The sequence below is a fragment of the Alligator sinensis genome, unplaced genomic scaffold (genome assembly GCF_000455745.1).
Source record: "Alligator sinensis unplaced genomic scaffold, ASM45574v1 scaffold1590_1, whole genome shotgun sequence".
Taxonomy (NCBI): domain Eukaryota; kingdom Metazoa; phylum Chordata; order Crocodylia; family Alligatoridae; genus Alligator; species Alligator sinensis.
This window is the reverse complement of record NW_005843414.1, coordinates 47,297-73,760: the sequence shown is the minus strand read 5'-3', so window position 1 is coordinate 73,760 and position 26,464 is coordinate 47,297. Positions and strand designations below refer to the sequence as shown.

The following is a 26,464-nucleotide window of genomic DNA, read 5'->3' as shown; positions in this document are numbered from 1 at the left end:
AAGTTCAGCCCATGGAACTCCATCATCTGGCTCCTGGTTCTTCCTCTGGGTCTGAATTGACACAGATGCTGCCGGGTGTGCACTAGACTGGTGTGCACACAGGGCTCAGCCAGACTGGGATCCATGCCGCACGCAGTTCCCTCTCCCCACTCCCTGATCCCCAGTAGCTCTGCACATGGTGCCCACTCCAATTGGTCTGGGATCCATGCTGCACATGGCACCCACAGACTTTTGATCCAGCATGCAGAGAGATGGGAGAAGAGGGTGCCATGGGCCAGATGTGGCCCATGGACCGACCCCGTGCCACTCTTTTAGCCCACAGGACCAAATAAGTGTGACATCCCTGTCTCTAGCATTATTCATTTATTATCTTGCTAATTTACCTCAGAGAACACTGTTGAGGCTCCCTATATTGTCTCCTCTTTCTTGGTCTTTATCTGGATCACCTTGCTTCTTTAGTTCTCTATTGACTTTTGTCTCTGTCCTCCATTGAACCTAGTTTAAAGCCCTCCTTTGTAAGTTAGCTAGCATGTATGTGAAGACACTCTTCCCCAACTTCATCAGGTGGACTCCATCTATTGCCACCAATCCTTCTTCCTGGAATACCACCCCATAGTAAAAAACACCAAGACCATGATGGCAACTTGTTTCAGATGGTATGTTTACAGAATAAGGAATTCATGTCTAGTTTTAGTTTACTTTCAGTTAATGTTTTTTAAATTTTCTTTATAACCAAAATGTCTACACTATATTTTTTTAATGAACAGTCATCTTCTAATGGACAATTCTGCTGCAGGGAATAGATTCTATAGTGAATATTACAGTTGCTGGTCCTTGTGTATAATTTTCTTGTCCTTTATTTAAGTAATTCGTTAAGCAACTCATCATCTGCATTTTACAATTTGAGTCTAGTTTTTATGAATAGGACAGTGTAGCAGGGCACCTTTGGTGCCTGCCACTTTAAGGAGCTTGAGCAGACTGTGGAATAGCTGGCAGGTGTGCTTAAGCCCAATTAGGCAGTCACATGACCACAATGGGGCCACCAGATTGGAGGAGGGCTAGGCAGCCTCAGTATAAGCCCAGACCTTAGGAGCAGAGCTGGCAGTTACACCTAGGGAACCAGAAGAGCAACATCTTTCAGCCTGAAGTCTGCAGCTCCCAAAACACTTGGAGGTCAGAGTAGGAGCTATAGGGATGGAGGAGTTTCCTGGACCTGGGTCATGACCTGAAAGTACACCCTGATGGGGTTGGATGGTGTGGTGGGTCTGCCTGTGGTGGGGCAGTCTCCAGAAAATGACACACCTGTACCTCCCTAGTGAAAGGCGAGTATGGGGTACCAGAAAACCTCAGCCCCAGCTGCCTTGTGGGTACCTCATGGAGGGGAAAGTCTAGGGGAACACACCCCATCAGAAAAGCACAGGGCCCAGGCCCATTGAATGGGGCTTGAGGTTGGGTCCAGGCACATTGACAGACAGCTGAGGCCCAAGGGGCGTAAGGCTCAGGCGCCCAGAGAGGGGCCAGAGGCTGAGTTTGGCCCAGTGTGGGAGAGAGAGCCGGAGTAGGGTCTGTGGGGCCCTGAAGGACTGTACATAGGCTGACCAGAAGTAGTGGTAGCCAGAGGCTGTGTAGAGTAGGGTCTTTGGGGGCCTGAAGGACTGCGCATAGGCCAACTGGAAGTAGAGTCTCCAGTGAGAGGGCAGAGTAGAGGCCCCAGTGCGGGGCATGTGGCCAAGGTATGCTTGAGGATGCCTGAGGCCAAGTTGGGGGCAGAAGCCGAGTGTGGTCCAGCTAAGGAGCTAGGGGAGTAATAGTGGATCTGAATGCTATCTGTGAGGCATGGGACACAGTGTAGGGATGGTTCAGAGTTGTGTATTACAGCCTTGGTGTCAGGGCAATAAATGGGCAGCCTCCCACCTACAAACAACTAATTCCAACAAAGGTGTGGCAGGCGAGTCAAGTGGGTGGACTTCCCTAGACAGGTGGGCAGGCTGACAATGAGACTGGCCTTTAGACAGGCCCCTGTCAGGATAAAAATTAGAGACTGATTTTTTTCATTGTGTCCTCTGTAATTTTGACTATTTGTTTCAAGACTTGTATTTCTTTTATTTTAATTTTAAAAGTACTTATTGTAAAGCAATATCATATGATCAAAGTTTGTTTTGTCTGCACAGATTCTGTGGTTTCTCAAATTCATAGAAACATTTTATGTTATTGAAGCTTTATATTGTTACATTATATTGTAAGGCAATATAATTGTAAATTTAGAAGACAAACTTTAGTAATTATTTATTATCATTAAAGGAAACCTTGATCTGAAAAATAAAGAGGACCAGTTTGGGAGAACTCCACTCATGTACTGTGTACTGGCTGACAGAGTGGATTGTGCTGAGGCCTTGCTGAAGGCAGGAGCAGATGTTAATAAATCTGATCGTAGCCAGAGAACTGCTCTTCATCTTGCTGCACAAAAGGTAATTAAATAAATTCTCATGTATCTAATGTTTGGCTAAATTTGCACCTGGCATTCAGTTTAAGAAAATTTTATACTGAGGTAATAAGTAAATAATTTGCAGTATTTTGAAAGGGCTCTAGTATTCTGTAGGCTAATAATTCTATAAATATTTGGTAAACCTTTCTAAGAATGTGGTTTGAGCTAAAGTTAATTCTTTTGCGCCATACATTTTTAGTGTTTAAACATATTGGGTGCTTGTAGACATGCAGAACATCTGCTCTAAAGCGCTGTAATTACAGGGTGTCGGAGCAAACTCGATTAATTGAGTCGGCTGAAGCAAGTTAATTAGCATGTTCCAGCAACCTCAGCATCTCGTATATTCAGTGTCCCCGTGCTTCAAAATGGGGGTGGGAGTGCTTTAACTAAAAGTCATTGTGATCGGGGACCACCTTGTGGCCAATCAGCTTGTTGGCCCTCCCACCTGTCTAGGTCAATCCACCCACCTTGCTCACCTGCCATGCCTTTGAAGCAACTGAAATGGATGTTTACAAGGCAGGGGGCTAACCATTTAATACCCAATACCAAGGGCGTAATACATTGCTCCAAACCTCCCCTTATACCATGTCTCATGCCTTGCAGATGGCATCACTATACGGCTCCGGGCTCACTCTGGGCCCCACTATATGCCCGCCTGACATTTGGACCCAACCTAGATACCTCCTATTCAGGCAGCCTAACCTCCACCCTCATTCTGGGCTGCAAAACTCCCTAGACCTCCTTCCCTCTTGGCAGTGGCCCACCCTGGGACTTTTGGCCTTATAGGCCCTGGCCTTGCTTCTAGCCCAGTCAGAACTCCAGGCCTCTAGCTTCTGGCCATCCTTCGCAGTGGGCGTCCTTGCCCTTTGACTGTTCTGGTCCTGGCCCCAGCATGGACCAGTCGAGGTTTTTCTGGCTTGGTTTTGATCATCTAGTCCTCTCTCCCATACAGTTCTGCTTTCTCGGGCCCCTCCAAACATTGCTCTCACTCCGTGAGCTTGTGGCCCACATAGTTACTCTTTAGAACCCTCCTGAGCCCGCTGTTCACCCTACTGGACTGACTCACTCTCTGCCCCTTACTGGGCCTCTACTCTGGCCAGCCTATGTGCAATCCTTCAGGCCCCCCACGGACCCTACTCTACGTGGCGTATAGCTTTCACTCCACCTCACTGGGGTCTCAGTAGGGCCACTACACCCCATGGGCCTCAAGCTCCACTCTGTGGGCCTTGGCCCTATGATTTTCTGTCAGGGTGTGCTCCTCTAGCCTTCCCCCCACCCCCCACACATCATCCACAAGGTAGCAGGGGCTGAGGTTTTCCAGTGCCCCATACTCACCTTTCACTAGGGAGGCACTGGTGTAGCATTTCCTGGAGTCTGCCCTGCCACGGGTAGCCCCAGCACACCATCCTCCCCAGCAGAATTTAGTTTCAGGTCATGCCCCAGGACCAGGAACTGCCTCCATCTCCATAGTTCCAACCCTTAAGCTCCAGGTGTTCTGGGAGCAGCAGTTCTGGCCTGGCGATGTTATCCCTCTGGCTTCCTGCAGCAACCGCCAGCTCATCTTTGAGGGCCTGGGTTTATACTGAGGCTGCTCAGCCCCATCCTCCAATCCAGGATTCCTCTCATGGTCATGTAACCATTTTGTTAAGTTGCATTGCACCTGCCGGCTGCTCCACAGCCTGCTCAAATCTCTTAAAGCAGCAGGCACAAAGCAATTCTCTCCTTTTCAGTCACCAATTCAGCAAAATTTTCACTCAAGTCTGGATAGTATAGTTGTCAGTATTACTTAGAATATTGCCATTGATTTCAGTATTTCATTTCATAGACATTAGGGCTGGAAGGGACCTCAGAAGATCATCAAGTCCAGCCCCCTGCCCCAGGGGCAGGAATTCAGCAGGGTTCATAGGATCCCAGCAAGATAATCATCCAAATGTCTCTTGAAGGCATTCAAAGTAGGTGCTTGAACCACCTCTGGTGGCAGTCTATTCCAAACCTTGGGGGCTCAGACAGTAAAGAAGTTCTTCCTTATGTCCAGCCTGAAACGATCATGGAGGAGTTTGTGACCATTCAACCTTGTCATCCCTTGGGGCGCTCTGGTGAACAGATGTTCTCCCAGATCCTGGTGAGCACCCCAATAAACTTATAGGTGGCCGCAGTAGATAAAGGACCATGCCATAGTTAATTGTTAATGTCAGTGGCAATTCTGAGAATTTCTTAAAAGGTGAAGTACACAAGTAATGTCAGGGTTGGAAGGGAAGGGAAACTTCAGTACTTTCTTAGGAATTTCTTAGGAATGTCTTTGTGAGTCTAGTGTTCCTTCTGCTTCCTATTATTCCTTCTGCTTCCTGCTGCTTTTATATGGTTTACATTTTATTTGTAATATTTCCAGGAATGAGGTTGTAAAAATATACAACAATAACATATACTCTGGGCATTAATAGCTCCATATCTTGAAGAATTAGAGGAGTCAAATAACTAAGAGGAGGAAGGTAAGAGTCATCTGGCCAGCGAGCACAAATCAAGTGCAGTTGCACTGACTAGGTATGCAGAGGACCTAGCAATTGTTACAAAGGGCGGCAATAGTATAAAAAGCAGCTGATGAGGAGGAGATACAAAGCAAGCCGGTATTCTCTTTATATTTCTCTTTAATAAATATTATCTTAAATTTAGATTATATTTGAGAATTTAATTATACTTTAATCAGATTAACTGATACATGTGGTGCAAGTAATGTAGTATAACCATTTACTTCATTTTTACCTGTTCATTAATTTCCAACATTTTATGCAGATGTGTGTGGGTTGGTCTAATAAAAGATATCAAATTCACCCAAGGAACCTTGTCTGCCTATATCCTTAGACCAACACGGCTACAACCTAAACCCCTGAATATACATACACTTTTGTTTTAGAAAGGCCTACAGAGAATTCAGCTGAAGTTTGTAATATGAATTGTTGCAGGGTCTGACTCCTTATGGAAGAATAATGTTTATGCTTGAAAAGATAAATGTTTTAACTAAGTTGTGCATGTGTAACTGCTTACCTTATTCAGTCGCTTACTGAATGTGGAGTCTGTGTTAATGCGTCTCAATGAATTACCAAATCAACATGTTCATTTACTGAGTCCAATGACTTACAAGTTCCACTGGTCAAGAATGTGACCTAATATTCTGTAGATCTCTTTTACTTTTGTCTTTTTTAATGAGCGTTAATGAAGCCTTAAAAGGCATTGCAAGGAGGACTGGCCTGCAGCAGAATCCAGGGCCCCTAGACCCTGGTGGACATGGTGATATGCAGCAGGATGGCAAGCAGGGGCTGATACAACTACAGTTGCCATTTTGCTTGTTGCCACCACTGTGGCAAGTGGCAATTTGGCCTAAGCGCTATTTATTCCACTGCTAGCCTAATCATTGCCCTATGCTGCAGCTAGCACCTGTGCTCCATACCAGAGCTGCTGCCAACAGATGCTGAAGCCGGAGCCACTATTGTCACATGCTCTGGGTCTGGGTGGCTACTGCCACCACATGCCCAAGGCTGGAATCAGAGCCACTTGCCTGAGCTTGATCCAGTTCTTGAGGAGTCCCACAGTCCAGATCTGGCCTGGAGCATGAGGTGAGTGTATAGACCAGGGGTCAGTAACCTATGGTCCATGGGCAAGATCCAGTTTGTGGAGCCATTGGATTAAGACCAGAGAGGCTCTGACAGCATTCAGTGATGGGATCTTCATCTGCCCAGCACTTTGGCTGGGTGGTAGGAAACTTCACTAGTGCCATTTCACTCTGTCTTGTTCCTCTGCCCCATTCATTCCTTTGCACCTCAACTGAATCTCTATGGTGCCTGAGCCACCTGCTGCTGGAATTTTTTGACTGTTGATCATGCAGCTTCTTTTTCTTGCATTAAATACCACATTTACTCAGATCCAAGAAAAGGGTTTTTTCCCTATTTAACATGGGGGGAAGCCCCTTGTCTTGGATTTGAGTGCAAGCAGGAGGTGAGAAGACAGCTGTTTCAACTCTAAGTCTAGCCCCAACCTTGGTTTGGGGCTTGAGTCTGAGCCACAGCCACTGCCCTTGGACCTCTCTCCTGCCCCCAACTCCTTACTCTCCTTCAGCTAAAACTCTGGCCCTGCTCCAGCCATGCTTTGACTCAAGGCACAGAGCACATGGTTGCTTTGGCCCCTGTCTGGCCAGCAGCGGCATTGGCAGCACCTCCGGTTCTGCTGCCATCATCACTGTTGCTGTGTAGCCAGGCAGGGGCCTAGAGCAACCATGTGCTCTGTGCCCTGAGCCGGAGTTAGAGGATAAATGGTAGTGGGGATGGGCATGTAGGAGGTAGGTAGTTGCTGGGGATGCAAGCACTGTGGACAGTGGCAGGTGCCAGGGTGTACAGGCACAGAAAGGGGGGTGGAAATGGTAGGTGGAGCAGGCACCTTTGAGAGGGGGTAGGCACCGGGGTGTGCAGCCATTAGGGAGGGGCAGGCAGCAGTTGTGGGGAGGACAGGGGGGAAGGGGCAGGGGTCATGCCACTTGACTTCCCTGCTGCCTGCCCTCCTATTGCTGCTTGGAATGATGTAGGGGTGGGGGGAATGGATTTAAGATGACTCTTCCATAATTAAATTCTATACATGGAAAATTATGACGAATTTATAAGTTTTCCATGTATAGAATCCAGTTATTTGGGGGTCATCTTAAATTCAATGTCATCTTTGATTCAGTAAATATGGTGATACATTTATTTATCTCCAAACTATAATCCAGAATACAGTTTGTATGTCAGTTTTAAAGTATCAAAGGGAATCTGTTATTTTGTATTTGATTTTTTTTGTCCTAATGAGCCTTTTACTATCAGAGTAGCAAAAATGAATAAAAATTTCCTCTTGTGTTTTGAATAAGAAAGCAAACTAAATAGTACCTAGTTCATCAGGATGCAAAAATATTATATAGTTCCTGTATTTTTAGTGTGAAAATAAATACTTTTTTTTGTTTTGTTTTTTGGCAGAGGTAAAATCACCCACATAATGTGCTCTTTAAGTATGTCCACTGTGAGGGCAAAGCTTGTGATTCTTGTTTTTTCAGCAGAGGTAGAAATACTCTCCAAATGTATGAGATGCAGGGCATTTAATACAGCTATTGATGCTGCAAAAGATGCTGTCTAGATCTTATGCAACTTTACTATTGCCGTAATATGCACGTTTATTTGCCCACCATAAATACTATCTGAAGTTTACTAGCATACGTGAAGTGAAGTGTTCCCTCTTTAACAACCTGTACTAAAATTCCTTTGTATTTTTTACCTTTCCAAATGATGTGAATTCAGTCTCATTCAATAGAGAAGTTAAATTACTACTGTATATGCCTTTATATCTTCAGTTTTAAGTAGCATTATGATTTTATAAGATTAACTTTAATGCAAGAGAAACATTGAAAGAAAATAAAATCTGTTGGATAATCCATAAAATCTGGATTGTAGTGAAAGGCATAATCATATTGGAAAAGTTAATCATTCCTCCAAATATCTGTTATTCTTGCACTGTTTTGCAGATATGCCAAAATATCTTGGCACTGTGGAAAGTACTGGTTTTCACAGATAAATCCTTATCTTTAGCCAGTTAAATTGCAATTAAAATTTTTAGCCTTTTGCAGTATACTCCAGAACTAAAAAAGATAAAAGCATTATTTTCACAGTCTGCAAGGGATCATATTTATTTCCTCTATTATTCTAATATTATAAAAGCTGCAGTCTATCTGTCTGCCTGTCTGTCTGTTCATAACACTTTATTTGCACTCTGATTGGCTGACGGAAACAACCAGTCGGAGTGCGAATACAGTGTTCAGACAGGAGGTGGCAGCGTGGCGGAGCACCACCATGATGGTGGGGACACAGAGGATAGAGCAGGGGAGGGCAAGGCCAGCACAGCTGCCCTGCTCCCTGGAGGTGCTCCCCTGCCCTGCTCCCTGGAGGTGGCGGCAATGAAGCAGATGGAACGGGAGGGAGCGGGGGGCAAGACTAGGCTCCTTGGAGGTGGCAGTGGCGGTACCGGGGGGAGCGGGGTTGGGACACCACGGGGGGGGAGCAAGGCCAGCAGCGCCCCCTTACTCCATGCATGTGGCAAATATGGAAGGGGGGGAGGTTTTTAAGACTTGGCTAGACAAAGCCTTGACTCGGATGATATATTTGGGGATGGTCCTTCTTTGAGCAGGAGGTTGAACTAGATGACCTCCTGAGGTCCCTTCCAACCCGAATTTTCTATGATTCTGACATCATTATTTATCTAATAGTAGGCCATCCTCACTCCACTCTTGATAAGTAAGGCTGCTGGTTGAAGACTGACAGATTAGAGAATGCAAAAGGAAAACTGAATTCATTATTTTTCCATTTATCAAACATTTCTGAGTTGTTAAAAAAGTGACTGCCAGGCACTCTGAGGCTGCAGTATTTGCTCTGCCCAGCAGAAGCAGCGAGCCTGTCCTTCCCCTGGCTCCTAGGCCTGCCCCTGCTCACAAAGCCTCTAATGGCAGGTCACAGCTGTGCAGGTCAGGGACAGTCAGAGAAGGGTTTTTTATCTTTACATGTGACTGCTCCGCTAAACCAAACAAGACTAAGCCAATAAACATTTGTTCAGCTTACAGCATAAGGTCTGACAAGGCCCTTACTCTTCATGCTTGATCTTTTGCAAGGGGAGCCCTACTGCTCCACTCCTCAGAGACTAGGTCCTAGGTTGAACCCCACTATTTCTCCTCTTGACTCTTCGTTAGAGTTCAGGAGAACAGATCTTACACGCAGCAAATGGGCGTTAAAAAGCAGGGAGACGAACAAAAAGAAAAACTTGAAAAATCCGCTCAAAGGCAGAATTTGTGATGGGGATGCTCCATCAGTTGAATAGAGAAGAGGTTTTGGGGGTTTTTTCATGAAAATGAACCTTTTTTTGCTTTGTTATAGTTGACCAGGTTTAAGATAACAAAGGGGTAGGGTTATTTTTTAAAGCCTCCTTTTCATATTGAGTGGCCGCATCTACACAAGACATTGACTGCACAGTAGCCCATGACTACTGCGCAGTAGCATCATGTGGCAGAAAGCATGACGCAAAGCTACTACGCAGTAGTCAGACGCTACTGCACAGTCAGCATCACAAAAAAGCCATTCCTTGGCACTACTGCTCAGTAATTCTGGTTTCTGCGCAGTCATTTAGTACTTGTATATACAAGTACTAAACGACTGCACGGTAATGACTGCACAGTTAGCGTCTCATTTAGACACGGCCAGTCATAACTGTTTTATTCCTCTTACCTTTGAATTACTTGGGACATTTAATTTATGAAGTCAGAAGAGCAACACCCAGCTGAGCTACTGCTCAGGAGCACCTTGGAAGTAAGGACAGGAGCTATGGCGATGGAAGGAGGCACCTGGTCCTGGATATGACTGAAAACTGCACCCTGCTGGGGAAGGATGGCCTGGTGGGGCTAACTCTGGTGGGAGAACTCCCCAGAAATGCCAGGCCAGTTGCCTCCCCAGTGAAAGGCGGGGAGGGGCTTCTTAACCCCAGCCCTCACATTCTGTTGGGTCACTAGACTTAGGTACAGGCATGGAAGCCAAGTATGTCTTCGGACACCTGAGCCCCACAGGGCAGTAAGACCCTGGAGGCCTCAGTGTGGGGGCAGTAACATGGCCCAGAGGGCAGGAGAGCGGCCCCATAGTGGGGGCAGTAATGTATGGTGGGCCTGCACAGAGTAGGGGGCATCGTTATGACCTGAAAGACTGTGCATTAACAAGGTGTAGAATAGGACTAAAGGCCAGTCTGAAGGGCTGCACCACATGGTGTATTGAGTAGGGCTGAAGGACGGCCTGAAAGGCACCATGGGTGTCAATCCCCACGAGTATGTGAAAGTGGAAAGTCACCTGGTGAGGGACTAGGGCCAGAATCAGCCCAGTGTTAGGCACAAGGACTATGCCACATAGAGTAGGGAACCATGAGTGATCTGAAGGGCTGCATGTGCAGTGCCAGTATGAGAGTAGTCAAGCCTGATGGCCCAAGCGGAGTCGCTCAAGGGAGCAGGGCTGAGAGTGGCCCAGGGAGAGGCAGCCTGCAAGCAGCCCTGTGAGAGAGGGTGGAGTGGAAGAGGCCCCAATGAGAGAGGAGTGGTATGAATGTGGCCCTGAAAGGGGCAATGTGTGAGAGGCCCAACAGTGGACTGAGTTTGGCCTGGCCTGAAGCCAGGGTGCAATAACAAACTGGATGCTATCTGCGAGGCATGGGACACAGTAAGGGAAGGCTGGAGCCATGTGTAAACCCCTAGGCATCAGGGTCTTAAAATGGGTGGCCTCCCGCATTTTACACCAGGTTAAGAAACAGCAAGTTGTGGCAGGAAAGACTGGGTGGACTGCCCTGCTTAGACAGGTGGGCAGGCCAACATTAGACCCAGCCCAAAACTTGCCCCCATATCAGCAATTAAAATATTATGTTGAGTGACTACAACTTTATTATCTGAAATAACATTGAAACTCACTGATGTGGGGGAGCAAGGAGGAGAGCTTTCCAGATTCATAACAGTAGAACATTTTAATTACCTTTAGAGAATGCTCTCTTACCTATAAGGGGACTTTTTCAAAACCTTGCTGCCCTATGCCAAAGATGGCAGTATAGACACTATGCTCTGACAGCTCCACATCCCCAGAGTCCTGTTTGTAGGAGCTGAAAATTTCACTGATCACAGAATCGATTTAATCTGTTGACAACATACAATACAGGAATCTCTCACTAAAACTGAAGGTGTTACAGACTCTTGTTGGCTCTGTTTAATAACCTGAAAATAGAGTGATACATTTGCATAAGAGATTATCTGATGTGACTATCTGAAAACAAAGAGTATATATGTGAAGAGTAAGAAACTGGAAAACAGGCAAAACTAAGACTGGTTGCTATTCCTGAAAAAATGGAGAGGGGTGACTGACTTTCTTCACCCTAAACATTGAATTGCTTGGCATCGTTCTTTTAAGAGTATTATTCCTGATGCTTAGATTCTCTGTAATGGAAGAATCTTCTGCTTTGTGTAGCCTTGCTCTTCCTTTTTGTTTAATATCATGCCAAGGCATTTTAAGGGGTTAAATTCTGAGGTTTAGGGTTGCTAAATGCACTCTAGAGCTGTGACCAAACAGAAATGCAGGGCTGCAGAGCACTTTGTAATGGGAGTGGGCCCTTTTAATCTGAACCCTCATTGAATAAATGTTCAGATGAAAACAACCCAAAACTGAGCAGCTTCAGTAACTTCAGTCTGCTCTGCCTTTCACCCCTGGCACTGTTTTCAGAATGGGAGGGGGGAAAGGGAGCAGAGGGAGTTTGGTCTGGGTTTTTTTTATCTGGCACTGGAGTGTGGGGGGGCTCCATTCCATCCACCCCACCCTCCAGTGCTGGCTGGGGAAACCCCAGAAGGAGCTCCCTTCAGTCCCTTTCCCCCCTCCCATTCTAAAAATAGCACAGGGGCTGGGAGGAAGGAGGGGCATTGTTAGGGGAAATGGGCTGCAAGCTTACAGCCAGCAACTGGATTCCCCATCCCTCCCAGACCCAACAGTGTACTTCTGTTGGATCCAGGGGATCATTGTAACTCATGATGTTTCTTGCAAAGCATCATGAGTTACAACAGGGAGCTGTACTTCGGTCTGTGCCCTATGGTTTGCAAGGCAGCACACAATCTTCATAGTACTGAAGAGCTCTGGCTGCTTCCTAACACACAACCTGACACCAGATCTTATGTATGTGCATGGGGAAGAAGGGGGGGGAGGGCTTTAATATTAACCTTGCACTGTTCCTGCACAGAAGAATTAGTCCTAGTCCCTTGCATCTCATTTATTAATAGTTAGATTCTATATAACTTCATTTTATGTATAACAGTCTCTGGATTGCCATGGATCCATGACTTAACAAGAAATAAGGTTATTTCTGTAGAAACTACCTAATAAGAAACCTCCACATAACTTACCAGTGACATTTTCTTTTTGCCAGTTTTTCTAAAAATGTTAGAATGTTGAAATAGTCCATCGTTGCAGAAAATTAAAATTAAAAATGCACTAAAAATCAGGAGTAAATAATAAAAAATGGCTAGTGATTTGGGTACTGTCAAAAGCAATCTTCATATCATATGTAATACACTGTTTTTTGCAACTTCCCAGATAGAAACTGTCCTGTGGATTTTAAAAATCCATTGAATTCCACAGAATTATAGATCAATATTGGTGGAAAAAATTAAGGAATTTTCTGAAGCCTTTTTAGAAAAAGAAAAGAAAAGTGTTTTGAGCCTTTTTAACACAATATTTCTGTGCTATCTTATAAAACTTGCAGGATGGTTATATATACAGATCACCTGAGGAAAATAAAATTCTTCTAACTGAAATCAAAGTTCTGCCTTTGAAAAAGATATATTAACAACTGTGTGCTGCCAGGTATGCCTATGTGAAGTCAAATAAAAGCAGCTCAAGATCAGCCCTTTTCACTGTTGTTTTAAGTACTTGCTTTCCTCCTTGTATTAATCCATATGATAAACTTTCTCTTGGAAGTGAAGCTGCATCAGTGAAGCTGGTCAAAGAAAAAATAGACTTACATTCCATGTAAAAGTACTGTTTCAGTCCATAAGAGCTGAGGTCTAAAGATGGCAGTTCTGCAGTCATGTCACCAAGCCTCATCCATTTTGATGGAATCAGTAGAAACTGAGATTCATAGAAACAATTTTAGGCATCGCAGACTAAAAGAATCAGACTAAAGTGAACAATACGGGCGTGTCCAAATGAGTGTTAGTTAAGCTGAGGGAACTGGGCTTATTTAGTTTGGAATAGAGAATATGGGGGAGGATTTGATAACAGCTTTTAACTACATAAAGGGTGGTTACAAAGAGGATAGAGCTAGACTCTTCTCAGTGGTAGTGGATGACAGAACAAGGAGCAATGGTGTCAAGCTACATCAAAAAAACCCTTTCTCACTAGGAGGGTAGTAAAGCACTGGAACTGGTTACCCAGAGACATTGTAGAACCTCCATCCTTGGAGGTTTTTAAGACCTGGATAGACAAAGCCTTGGCTGGGATGATATAGTTGTGGATGGTCCTACTTTGATCAGGGGACTGGACTAAATGACCTCCTGAAGTCTCTTCTAGCCCTAATTTTCTATGATTCTACTATGATACTAATGCACCCCAAAACTGCATTTCTTTTTTGGCAACTACATCATATTCCTGGCTCAAACTGAGTGTGATCCATCAAAACTTCCAAATCCTTCTCAGCAATGCTAATACCCAGGCAGTTACTTCCTATCCAATATTTGTACATTTCATTGTTCTTCCCTAGGAGTAGCATCCTACATTTAATCTGTGTTGATTTTTGTTATATGTGAATTTGCTTAAACAGTTTCAGCATTTGTTGTAAATTTCTCCAGAATGGTGTCAACAATTTTTGTAAAATTCTGCACTAGTGTAAGTGATCATCCATTTACAGTGACTAATTCTAGACAAACATCCAGTAAGGTAACTTCATCAATTGTTATCATAACTGCCTTAATTTTGAACAAGGAATCCATATTGGATTGTATCATACTAGCCTTCTAGGATGTGGGTTCATCAGACCTGCATGTCATAGTTGTATGCATGTCATGGTTGTTTGTTATTTTAATTCTGTCATTCTTTTATTTTTTACCTAAAGTAAGTAGAGCATAGTTGTCAAGCTGGTATATTTCAAGAGAGCTTTTCAGGTTGGTGATATGGTTCCATGACATGATTGAATGATGGTCTGGCTCCCAACTTGACAAATAGATTTTTTTTATACTGTTCGTTTTGAAGAACCTTCTCATGCAATTTTGTTAATTTCCTCTCATGATTAATTTTCAATTACTATAATAAATTACAATAGAAATACAATTTTTAAATAAACCAAAGGTGATAACACAACCCAGTTGCATATTTGCTGAATCTAATCAACTGTGCTTGTTTCTGGAAAGTAGAGGTAAACAGTCCAAGAAGCAGTTCAGAGTGACCTTGAGTCACTGCAAAACTACGTAAATTAATTTAACTTCAAGGCATGGTGTCCATTCTAGTCTTTCCTGCACCAAAGAAACTAAAGAAATCAATTGAGTTGGCACTATCCCAGCAGGTGGCAGTGTGTCATACTCCAAAACAGTGATTCTCATATCATCCTTTTCTATTCCAGGGGCCAGTCAGTCAGTTACTCAAAGCACCACGGTCTGGCACGGATCACCCCCACCTGCTTGACCTCTCTCCCTTCCATGTTTTTCTCCCATTCTCACTCTTGCTCCCTCTTTGTTTCTCCCTTCCCTCTTTCTCTCCCATTATTCCCTCTCCATCTCTCTCCCATTCTCTCTCTCTATCTTGTTTGCGGCCTGAGCTGCTGCTGCTCAGTCCTTTGCTCAGTGCTCACTTGGGCCAGCAGGGCTGTGCCAGTGGAGCCAATCAATAGCAGTGAGAAGTCACTTCAACAGAAGAAAACAGGCTGCCTCCCAGGTGGAACTTGGCTGTAACCCAAGCCTGGCAGAGCCAGTCTGGGTATCTGAAGAAAAAGAACTGCTCTGGGGATGAGATGGCTATCAAGCAATGTCCCAGAAGTGGGACTTGGGAGTGTCTTTCAGTGACAAAGTGAGTTTGTGGCACGGGCCATGTCCCAAGTAGGGAGGAGATGACGACCCAGGTACATGTGGAAGGATAACGGAGGGCTGGAGTGTTGTTGTAGCCACCATGGTCTAGGAAATGTATGAGGGGCAAGGATTTTTAGTGGTATCTTTTATTAGAGCAACTGTATAGTTGGGAGGCATGTGCCTCCCCTGTGAGTGCTAAGGCCCCCCCACCCCCCAACACCCCAACAGTGAGCACTCCATCTGGTAGGGGGGAGAGCGCTTGTGCCCCCCCTAAAATTGGTTCCAGCGGCGGCACATCGGCCATGCAGAAGTGCTGGTGCCGGAAGTGCCAGCATTTCCGCCGCTGCTGTGTCGTACGCGGAAGTAGCGGCACTTCCACCTCTACCGTGCTGCATGTGGAAGTGCTGACACTTTCACCACCACTGTGGCTCTATGCATTCATGTATAGGTACCTGAGGTTACTAGCCAATTTCCCTACTTTCTCAGGTAGAATGAGAAGGCCTTCCTTGCTACCCCCTCCTGCTTTGTACTTCCTCCAGGTCACCCCCTTCCTCACTTACCTCAGAGCTTTGGTCTTCATTCTCTGGGAAACCTAGTTTAAGGAAGTTTTAGTTTAAGCTAGCATAGGAAGGCATGGCATAGTACCTAGGTGGCCAAATGGCCACTAGCGAGCCGCATGAGCTCTGGCATGGTACTTGCAGCTCTCCAGAAATTGGCCAAAGCCCCGCAGCACTTCTCCCCAAGATAGCTCTGGGGGACAGCGCAGTATGGCACCTCCTGCCGCTCCAGCTTTCCCCATGAGGAAAAGAAGAGCCTGCCCTCTTCCCTCCTTCTCTCCCTCTGGGACTGCTGGTTCAGGTGCTAGGCTGCCTGTGGGGAAAGCCGGAGCAGCTTGGCAGTGTGTGTGTGTGTGTGGGGAGGTGGTCACCTCCACTCCAGGTCGCTCAGGTCCCCCTCCCCCTGAGGGACACCACTAGCCACTTCTCACCAGGACAACACAGATCTGTTCATTAGAACTCTCTGGATCCTACCCTGGAGCCAGCTTCCTACCCTCCTAACTGTCTCACAGTTAAGCCCACAATCTTCCAATTTTCCCTTGAGAACATCATGGGGTACCAGATCAAAGGCCTTTTGGAAGTCTAGGTATACAATGTCAACCTCTCCCTTATCCAGGTGGCGAGTTACCTGGTCATAGTAGGAAATGAGATGGGTAAGACAAGACCTGCCTGCGATGAAGCCATGCTGGCTGTCATTCAGAATCCTACCTTCTGCAAGCCTATCATTCATAGACTCCTTAATTAATTTTTCCAGGATTTTCCCTGGGATAAAAGTTAGGCTAATTGGCATATAGTTACCTGGGTCATCTTTCCTCCCCTTCTTGAACATTGGCCCTCTTCCAGTCCTTGGGGACTGTCCCATGCTTCCACTGTTTGTATGCCTCTTTCTTCTTTAAGAGGACCATGATTTCCCTATTTAGCCAAGAGGGCTTCCCAGCCCTTTTGCTACCTTTCCTCCGCATGGGAATGGACTTCCTTTGTGCTTCAAGGATCGTGTCCTTAAGGAAAAGGAGTTAGAATGTAAGCCATACAGGGAAAGATTGAGAGAAATAAGTTTTATTCATTTTGGAGAAGAGATTAAGGGAAGACATGAAAGTATTTTTCAAATATTTGAAAGGCTGCCATGAAGAACAGTTTTTTTCCTTGCCCTAGAGGATAGGACACAAAGTAAGGGATTTAAGCTGTAGCAAAGCAGTTTTAGATTAAATGCTGGAAAAAAACTTCCTTACTGGCAAAATAGTAGGACAATGGAAGAATCTACCCAATAGAAAAATCTCCTTTACTGGATGCTTTCAAGAAGTTGCTGAATAGGTATGTGTCTAGGATAGAATAGGAATAGTGTATCTTGCATTGTGCAGAGCGGGTTGGACAGGATAACTCTTGAGATCCTTTCCAAACCTATGATTCTATAAGCAGAAATAAAGATTTTATTCTTCAGGAAGATGCTTAAAAAGAACTTGGACTGAACCAAGCTCAATACATTTGATTCTTACGATTGAAGAAGCTAGACTTAATATACCTGCCATGGATGTAACATTGAAGGGAGTCCCCTTTTCTGCCCTTATACTTCAGCTTTCAGTCAAAGACCCTTGAAGGAACATACAGTCTGACAGAATTCATAAACTTGATATGTTGGAAAAAGTTGAAAAAACCAAACAAGATTGGTAGTCATTAGAATTTTTTTATTAGAAAATCCAAACATGAATTGTCCTACCAGATGGCACTCAACATATAACATGCTTGACCATTTCTTGGCGATCTGGCTTCTTGCCAGGACATGACCACCTTAAACCACGAGCTGCATCTGAAAGAAGCACAATGGAGTGCCACCGAAGATAATATAATTGCACTGAATCCTGTTAAAATGACAACACATATTGGTCAATATGAATACCAGACCATGAATAACTTTTATAGTACTTACTTAAAATGCCAACCGGAAACATCAGAAATCTGTTTTCCACCTCCTTAATCCTTACCGATTAAATGAAAGAATGAGAAAACGCTGTTTGATATCATTTTATTTATTTATAGACCTTGATTCTACATGTCAAGGCAGAACTTCGTTTAACTGAAATACAGTCAAAATGGAAATACTTCAGTTTGAAGTCAACAAAAATAATGACTTTGAACCAGTGTCAGACAGACCTGCATTTAAAATATCAGCTGATAATTTGGAAATTTTTGAAGTTTGTAAACTCTCCAAAAAAGAAAGGAAGATGTGAACAAAGGAAAGGCTGAGTGATTTTCTTATTTATTTGCAGATGAGCCATAATTCAGTAAGAAAAAAAAAACATATTAAGCTACTGGGAACACCAGAAAATGTTATGCTCAAACTGTCAGCTGACTAAAATTATACTGTCAGTTTTAACAACACAAGCGAGTGTTGAAAGAACATTTTCAGCCTCAGAGTTATCCTTTCACCACAGATGTCTTATATGATAGAGCAAAGATGTTGTTTTGTTTTGCTCAAAAATTTTTGTCATAAAATTGTTGTTTACTTGACAACACAAAAACACTGGGGGTGGCATTTTATTCACCTTCTGCTCATATACGTATCCAGTTTTGGTCATCTGCCTGGCATTTTTTTTCTAAAAAAATCCACTTACACACAGGTCAGATGCATGAGCCAGAGCAGTGGCTCCCAACCTCAGGTCATGACCAAAATCAGGGTCACAGAGGGTCCGCCCCTCATTCTGCCCCTCCCGCCTGTGGGGCTCTCCCAGCCCATGGTCTGCATGGCTCTCGCTGCCACTGCCCCCAAGATCCCAGCCCAACCTGGGCTCTGCTGGTGCCGCCAGGCATGAGCAAGTCAGTGCTGGGGGCAGGGGTCATGATCCAGATTTAGGGTCGCAGCAAAAAAAGGTTGGGAGCCACTGAGCCAGAGCATGTAGAAGACTTCTTCTGCACACCAGCAGCAAAATGGCAGAGAGAGACAATCGTCCTATCTTTTGCCCTACTAGCAAGAACACTCACCAGAGAACCTAGATTCTAGGCCTCTACTCTGGTCCAGAGGGACCGGAACCTGGAGCTTCCTAACTTCCTATCACAACACTGTAACTCAGGGCTGGGCAAAATGTGGCCTGTGGGCCAGATTCAGCCCACTAAAGGATTTTATCCACCCTGCAGCAGGTTCCTCAACTGTTCCTGGCCCAGGCGTGGGGGACAGCCTGGGCCGTGGTGTGTGTGACCAGTTCCACTGCAGCAGTGCGAGGGCACACAGTGGGGCAAGGGTGGTGCAGCATACGGACTACATTTCCTGGCAGCCCTGGCAACAGTGGCTCCCCGCTCGCGCCCCCCCACGTCCGGGGCTCCCGCCACTCATGTTACTACCGCCACCAGACCCAATCCCACTGCCCAGGCACTCCAGCCCATCTGTCTTACATGCACCAGAGGGGTTTCCGGACAGAATGGGCAGTCAGGGCCTCCATGGAGACCGTCCAGGAGTCCCACAGCAGAGTGAGCTCAGCCAGGCAGATGGAATGGGACTATGGGTGGGTGAGGAGTGACATCTGGGAGCACTGTTCTTAATCTAAGTCCTAGTCATATGTTTTTACAAGCAACATTTTTGGGCACCCGTATATACATGGCCAGTGTGTAGCCTATTGCACATACCTACTCTGCACCTGTGCACAGTCGTCTGTGCCTGTAGATTTGTGCACCCAAAATGCCTCTTAGGTGACCAAAAATGCCATGTAGATGACTAAAATCAGACACTTAGATGATCAGGAAGGGAACAGAATATGACCTTAGGAGATCGAATATAAAATTTAATGATAAACAGATGTAAGTGGTCAAAAAAATAGTTTCAGTTTAAAGTTTTAGTTCTTTTTTTTTTCCTTTAAGAGTGAGCAAGGTCGAACTTTCATTCAAGCCAGTTTGAACTGGTAACTAAGGTTTGTTTTATTTGTGGTTTGTGAATTGGAATTTAACTTGAATACACTTAACGTAGCTGAACTTGAACCAAATTAAACGCCTGCTTGACTTCCTAACAGTGCAGGCTGTCCCTACTTTGGTTACACCCTGGTCACATTTTCAATATTTTTTCATAACTGTGAAGGCTACAAACAGAATAAAACAAAAAATCTGGTTCTAGGAGGGGCTTTAGGAGCAAATGTGTTCCCTGTACATGCAAAGAGTGTAAGGAGAGTACGTCAAGAATGATTCTGATTTGAGACAGAATCTCTCTCAGAAGTAAATGAACTGGGTGTGTTCCTCTGCAGAAAAGGGAACTGGTACATGGTAGCTGCCCATAAATAAGCAATGTTTTAAATGGAAACCTGGACTTAATAGCTAGGGAAGACAGACAAAGCAGCAGAGAACATAAACTGTAGCAGGGGACTAACATTTATAATTAAAAAGTAAGGAAATTGAATGATGCTACCAAGGACCTGATTCCACTCCAAATGAAACGAATTAAGGATTGAAAGTAAGATAATTACCTAGAGGATACTGTTCAGTCATTATCACCGAAAATCTCAAGGCTAGACATGGTGTTCATCTGTTGGAAATAGCTTGAAAATTGTGTACTTAATCCTCCATGATCCCACTGGGAGGGAATAAATAAGTCACTAGGGGTCTCTTTCAACCCAAGTAGTTTTATGATGCATGAATTTAATAAACCCTGATCTAATGTTGAAATATTGCTTTAAATTAGCAGAATGTTATTTAAATCATGCATCAGAGTTCATAAAAAAGTAGAAAAATTTAGTAAATGTTATAAAATATTTTTAAAGTTTTCTTTAGAATGTGCATTTTTAACTTATTTTAATATTTTAATATTTGTTTTGTACATTTTAAAATAAAAACTTAAACTAATTTATGGTTTTCTTCCTAGAAATATTGCACTTTTCATTTTTCCAATTCTTTCATTTTTTTAAAGTTAATAATTATAGTATCTACCCTGCCGTTTCACCATTTTTCAATATATTAGTCACAGAGAACATATTTTTACCAAGCTATTAATTTTATAAGATCTTAATATATTGTAACATGAACATTTTTGAGAGACTATTGATTGTTTCAGCTTATTAATGATATTTTTGGGTGAACACTCTAAATAATATATTAGTCTATTCACCCCATACTCCTAAATTGTGTTGTAATGTTTGTGTAAATAAATAAAACAGTTTGAGGGCAGATAAGATACATCTATTGCATAACGAAATACATTTTTCATATTAAAGAAATAATGGTAATTAGCCAAGGTTTAGATTTTCTATTAATATTGAATTTTATTTTTTATTTAGCTTCTTAATGGATTAGGGTAATCCTGGACTTTATAATATAAACATTTTTCCTCCTTTACATTGTAGATTATGCAAAATGAGTAACAGTTAAGCCCATCTACTTTTAACTAAACGGATATTTGATTTTTTTGTATATAAATAATTTCAAAGCATTGCATCTTTTTTATAGAAATAAGTAATCAAACAACTAGTGATGGTTAGATTGAGTGTCAGGGAATTTATTTGTAAAAGAGAAGTCTTTCAAATGATTCAGGATGGTCACGTTTGCTACAGAGCTTTCTTCTTAAGCAGAATGATTTTGCTACTGTCACATTCCCTACAACTCTTCCTTCCTTTTGTTCATTACACTCACTTGTTGCATTGTATTTTAAATTAAATTGTCAGCTCCTAAGCCCAAGTCCCCCTATGTACCATGCTCAATGTCCAGCACAATGAGACCTTCATCTTGATCGAGGCTTTTGTGTATTTGATAGTGCATATAAGGAGTGCTGATGCTGGTTATATCACAATAGCTCCCTGTCTCCCAAAGCCCTGTTTTCTGGGTGTTGTATAGTTCCTTAGTAAAAGTGTTCCGGTCTTGAATGGTTAATAATTTAAAAGAGCTTACTTTCTAATAGTCATAGTAATAATAATGAAAAGGCCAAAAACGTACATAACTCCATCAGTCATACATAATTCCATCAAAGTGAAAGGGGGATTTTAATACATATTATTTTTATTTCTAATGTTTTAGTTATTATTGCTGTGTCATGCTGCAGGTTATCAGGATCCATTTTTTAATGTTAAAATTCTTGATCTTGACAGAACATTTCCCATTGAGGTATGTGACTTTTGGGGGGTTAATTTCTGCAAGTTTCTGTTTATGTTCGAGAAGACTTCTTTATAAAGGGAATCAGTGCAGCCTAGTGGAGAGCAGAGACATAAGCATTTGCATCTAGAATGTTTGTATTGACAAACGGTAGTCTGCTATTGACATTTGTGTCCCTTGATGATACTTTTATCCTGGCTTATCTTTGCTGGTCAAATGCCTTAATTGTTCTGGCCTTTAATTCAGTCAAAGTTGGAGCATGAGTGGAGGAGTGAAGAAAAGGAGCAGGTCTAACAGAGCATCAGGCTTGAGCTGCAGAGCTGCTGGCAACGATCAACCTGTCATAATGTTATGATTTGTTCATTTTTATACCATTTATTAGCCTTTACTTGTTGTGCCATTTGGCCTCCAGGGCAGATAAAGTGCTGTCTAATTTGGTAGGTTTGCTTCTGTCAGAGTGGCCTCAACAGAGAAGGTGTTAGCTGTAGTGACAAATAATCAATAGCTGTCGTTGTCATGAGGAGCGTGAGTAGTTGGGCCTTTCATCTGGAGGATTAGAGGTCTAATTGGATTGAGAATAGGGAGGGTGGGCTGTTGGGTAACCCTGTCAGCTATGTGAAGCTGTCAAATGTCAGCTTTACTGAAAGGAAGGAGGGGTGGTTAGCTTTCAGAGACAAGAAGGAAGTCATATGAAAGCTTTTAAAAAGTAATAGAAAAGTAGAATAGGCTAATGTATGCTTTAACCTCTTTGTTTAATTATATATCCCTGCAGTTAATGAGCCTGCATAACTTTAAATGATATTTTTTGTGAAATGGCTTTGGCAGTGTAATACCATTTCAGACTTTATAAATTGAGCAAAAGCAATTTAACTGTTCAGATGGGGAATATATGTGAATGATTTTAACTCAGAGATGATAAACAGCCCCCAAAGAGGAAAATCTTCTAGCATGAATTATAAAGAAACTAAATATTTTTATATTGATAATTCACTGTTGTAGAAATGTGGCAGCCATACTATGCATTCTTTCTGAGAGTTAATTAATGATTGAGTGGCGCATGAAGTGAACTAGAATACAATTTATATGAACTGTTTCATTGTATTGCATAATTTTGACAGTTGAGTTTTTGGTTGTCTTCGACAATTTGCTGTCTAGTTATCACTGTCTTGCTTTTCCTTGAAGAAAGATTACTTTTTGTTCTAAAGGAGATAAACTCAATGAATGAAACATTATTATACTACTAAAACAAACAATTTGCTGAAGAATGCCTCTAAAGGCTTGCAGTGCTAGCATGTGCCTTGATAGAATAAACAACAGGACTAGACTTTAAATTAGTACCTTTGTTTATTTATAAAATTATTACAACAGTGTTTTTCTTGTTAGCATCTTTTATTTAATTTACTTCTCAGTATATTGTTGCTTTCAAGTTGGATATTAACATCTCTTTTCAATAAGCAACAAATTACTCCTGAAAATTATGATACTGAGCCTGACCAATCCTTCACATACCTGACCATCTCTTATAAAGGTCTCTTTTCTGAGTAGCTTTAATTCTTATTGACCATGACCTAAGAGCAAATTTATAGCCAATTATTTACAACAATACATAAAATAAAAAGAAAACTTGTTTGTTATTTCTTTCTTATGCCTTCATAATTGCTTCTAAAGCCCTTCCCTCCAGTCCATAATTCACTCTTTTTCAAGCTGAAACACTGATATTAAGTCCCATATAATTTCTCCATATGGTACACCACTTAATGGCATAGATGTTTAAACGAACGGCATAGGGCTCACTACTGATCTGCTAGAAGTCTTCTAAAACCAGAGCCTAAGAGAATATAGTATCTATACTATAGGGGTTGCTGCTGTTTTGAAGTGAACTTTTCACAGTGCTAGCTGACACAGCTCTGCTGGCAGAACTTTGTAATGTAGCCAAGGGCTCAGTTATAAATGTATTGGTCAGCAAGCAGTGCAAGTGTTATGGAAGCGGCATTCTCAAGGGGAGTATCTGGCATCATGTTTTGGTAACTTAAGTGACAGAGGACTTGTCTCTATTCCCATTGAAGTCCACTGCTGTGATTTCAGCCACTCATCTCTATGCTATTCAATCTTGCTTCCCAGATTGCTTCTCAGACAATTCTCTTGATATTTTCTATTGCCATTTTACACTTTGCCTTAAATAAAATTATTTTTTTCTTTTAGTCCAGTTCTTCTCTTACCATCAACAATTCCATTATTTTCCTTAACCCCTTCATTATAATGTCAACTTTAGTTTCAGTTCTGTACATTTGACATAATTGGATCCAAATTGCTGGGGTTATTTGTGGGAAGCCACGTGAAAAAGTAAGGCTCAAGTTATGTCTACTTTTCAAACTGTACTGTGACATAGAGCTACCAAAAGTAGCTTTGAATGGCCTAGTTCAAGGATGTGATGGTTACTGGGTTCAATAAACCCAGACATACAGTGAATAAAAAGAACCACACCCTTTAATTTGTGGAGCAGTTCATAATGTCTTCAGGTTCTTTGTTATACATTATACTTAGCACATTCTATTTAGATCAGAATAAGCATTGTGACAGGGGGCCATCCTGGGGTTGGATCTCACATTGACCCGCACACCTAAGTAGGGCAGTCCGCTCAATCTCTCCTGCCACAACTTGCTGGTTTAATAAACTGGTGTTCTAAATAGGAGGCTGCCCATTATAATGTCCCGATGAGGGGGGTGCTATCCACAGCTCCGTACCGACCCTACACTGTGGCACACGCCTCGCAGATGGCATCCAGAATATTATTATTCTCCTGACCTAAAGCCACACCAAACATAGTCCTCTGTCAGGCCTCTCACACGTTGCTCTGTTCTGAGCCTCACTCATACCGCCCCGCTCTCACTGGGGCCTTTTGCACTCCACCCTCTCTCACCAGGCCTCTTTCACGCTGCTCCATACTGGGCCTCCTTCACTCTGCCCTGCTCCCCTGAGTGGCTTCCATAGGCCATCAGGCTTATCATTTTCACTCCTTGACTGGCCAACACACAGCCTTTTGGCCTCTCCCATGACTGTCATCTGGGTAGCGATCAGCCAATTCACCAAATGTTGGGCTACCTTGGCCCCTAACCCTTCACCAGGTGACTCTACGTTTTATGTACTCATGGGGGTTGGCCCATGTGCTGCCCTTCTGGCTGTCCTTCAGCACTACTTAGCACACCCCCTGGTGCTGCCCTTCAGACCTCAACACCTAGCTTATGCACAATCCTTCAGTCCATAAAAATGCTCCCTACTCTGTGTGAACCCACCAAACCTCATATAGCCAGTCTCCTGCCCTTTCTCTCTGGGCTACATTACTGCCCCCTCCCTGGGCTTATCCGGGATCTTTCATCCCCCTGAGACATGCCTGGCCCCCTACCCACTCCTGGGTCTCTTGAGGTCTTACACTCCCTTGGGCTCAGGTGTCATGGGATGTGCCTGGCCCTCTTACCTACAATATTGTGGGTGCTGGGGTTATTAAGGTGCCCCTACCCGCCTTTTGCTGGGAAGGTTAGCGGTCCTAGGATCTGAATGACACTGCTCTGCTACAGGCAGTCCCTCCAGGCCTCTCTACCCCAGCAGGGTGCAGTTTCAGGTCATGTCCAGGACCAACCATCCCCATAGCTCCTACCCTTTCCTCCAAGATGTTCCACAAGCAGTAGCTCAGCCAGATGATGTTCATTGCTCGGTGGTTGGCCGCAAACTGCTGACTCACCCTGTGTGAGCTGAGTCCTAAAATGGCCACCATAATCAAGCACATTTCGGCTGCCTGCTCCTATCCTTAAAGTGGCAGGCACCCAAAAGTGTCCTACCACAAGCATTAATATGACTTAGAACATTTTCTGAGCAGTCACACATTAATGCTTACTACAATCTGAATGTAGTTTGTAGTAATCCACTGGAATCTTGAACCAACTCCAGTGTGATCCCAGGGCTAAAACCCTAGAATCTCACCAGAGCCAATTCAAGGCTCCATTGTGGCATGGGAGCTGGAAGCAAGACCAGCACAACATGGGAGCTCGCCCCAGTCCATGAACTGCGTGGGAACCGGTTAAGGCTGTGATATGGTGCAGGGGCTGGGGATGACACTGGTATGGCATGGTAACTGGACCCAGCCCCTGCACTGCACCAGCACCCTGAACCAGCTCCCATGCAGGACTAGAGGCTGGGTTTTGGTGATGCTCCAAGCCCTCACACTGTGCCAGAGCCTTGAACTGGCAAGACTTCAGTACCATGGAGCGAGGGAGCTTGACAAACAGTCATTTCTCAGGCTCCCAGACTCCTTACCACACCAGAGCCTTGAACCAAAGCTTTGTTGGGCTCCAACACCCCCCACCTCAGCAGGGTCCACTGATTGTATTACCTCCATAAAGCAGTCTGATGTTAGCTCAACATGTGTTAGGTAATATGATCTAGAGATACTCCTCTTTGGAAAAGTTTCTACGCTAAAATGGCTCTTAATAGCATGCTTTACTGCTTGGATGCTTGGACACTAGATTTGTAAGTGCTGTTAGTACATGGTAAGTCTAACATGCAACAAGGCCCTAACTAACTTAACTAAGGAACCATCTCTAAATTCCCATCTTCTGTAGTCTAAATAAGGGAGTGTCTCCAAACTACAACCCCTATCACCACTTCTTCCCTCTTAACCAGCAGCTAGGAACCTTTGTCAAGCCATGGGCCAGAATAACTGGTCAGATGTGGGCTGGGGGGCTT

The 26,464-nt window shown here is 43.6% G+C and overlaps 1 protein-coding gene across 1 annotated transcript in view; it reads left to right on the top strand.

The window, feature by feature from the left end:
* Positions 1–26,464, top strand: part of LOC102367837 (inversin-like) — a 108,822-nt gene that overhangs the window by 45,009 nt on the left and 37,349 nt on the right. Inside the window, exon 3 of the mRNA XM_006038624.2 lies at positions 2,302–2,468. Coding sequence (XP_006038686.2) covers positions 2,302–2,468 — 167 coding nt within the window. The remainder of the gene's footprint in view (positions 1–2,301; positions 2,469–26,464) is intronic.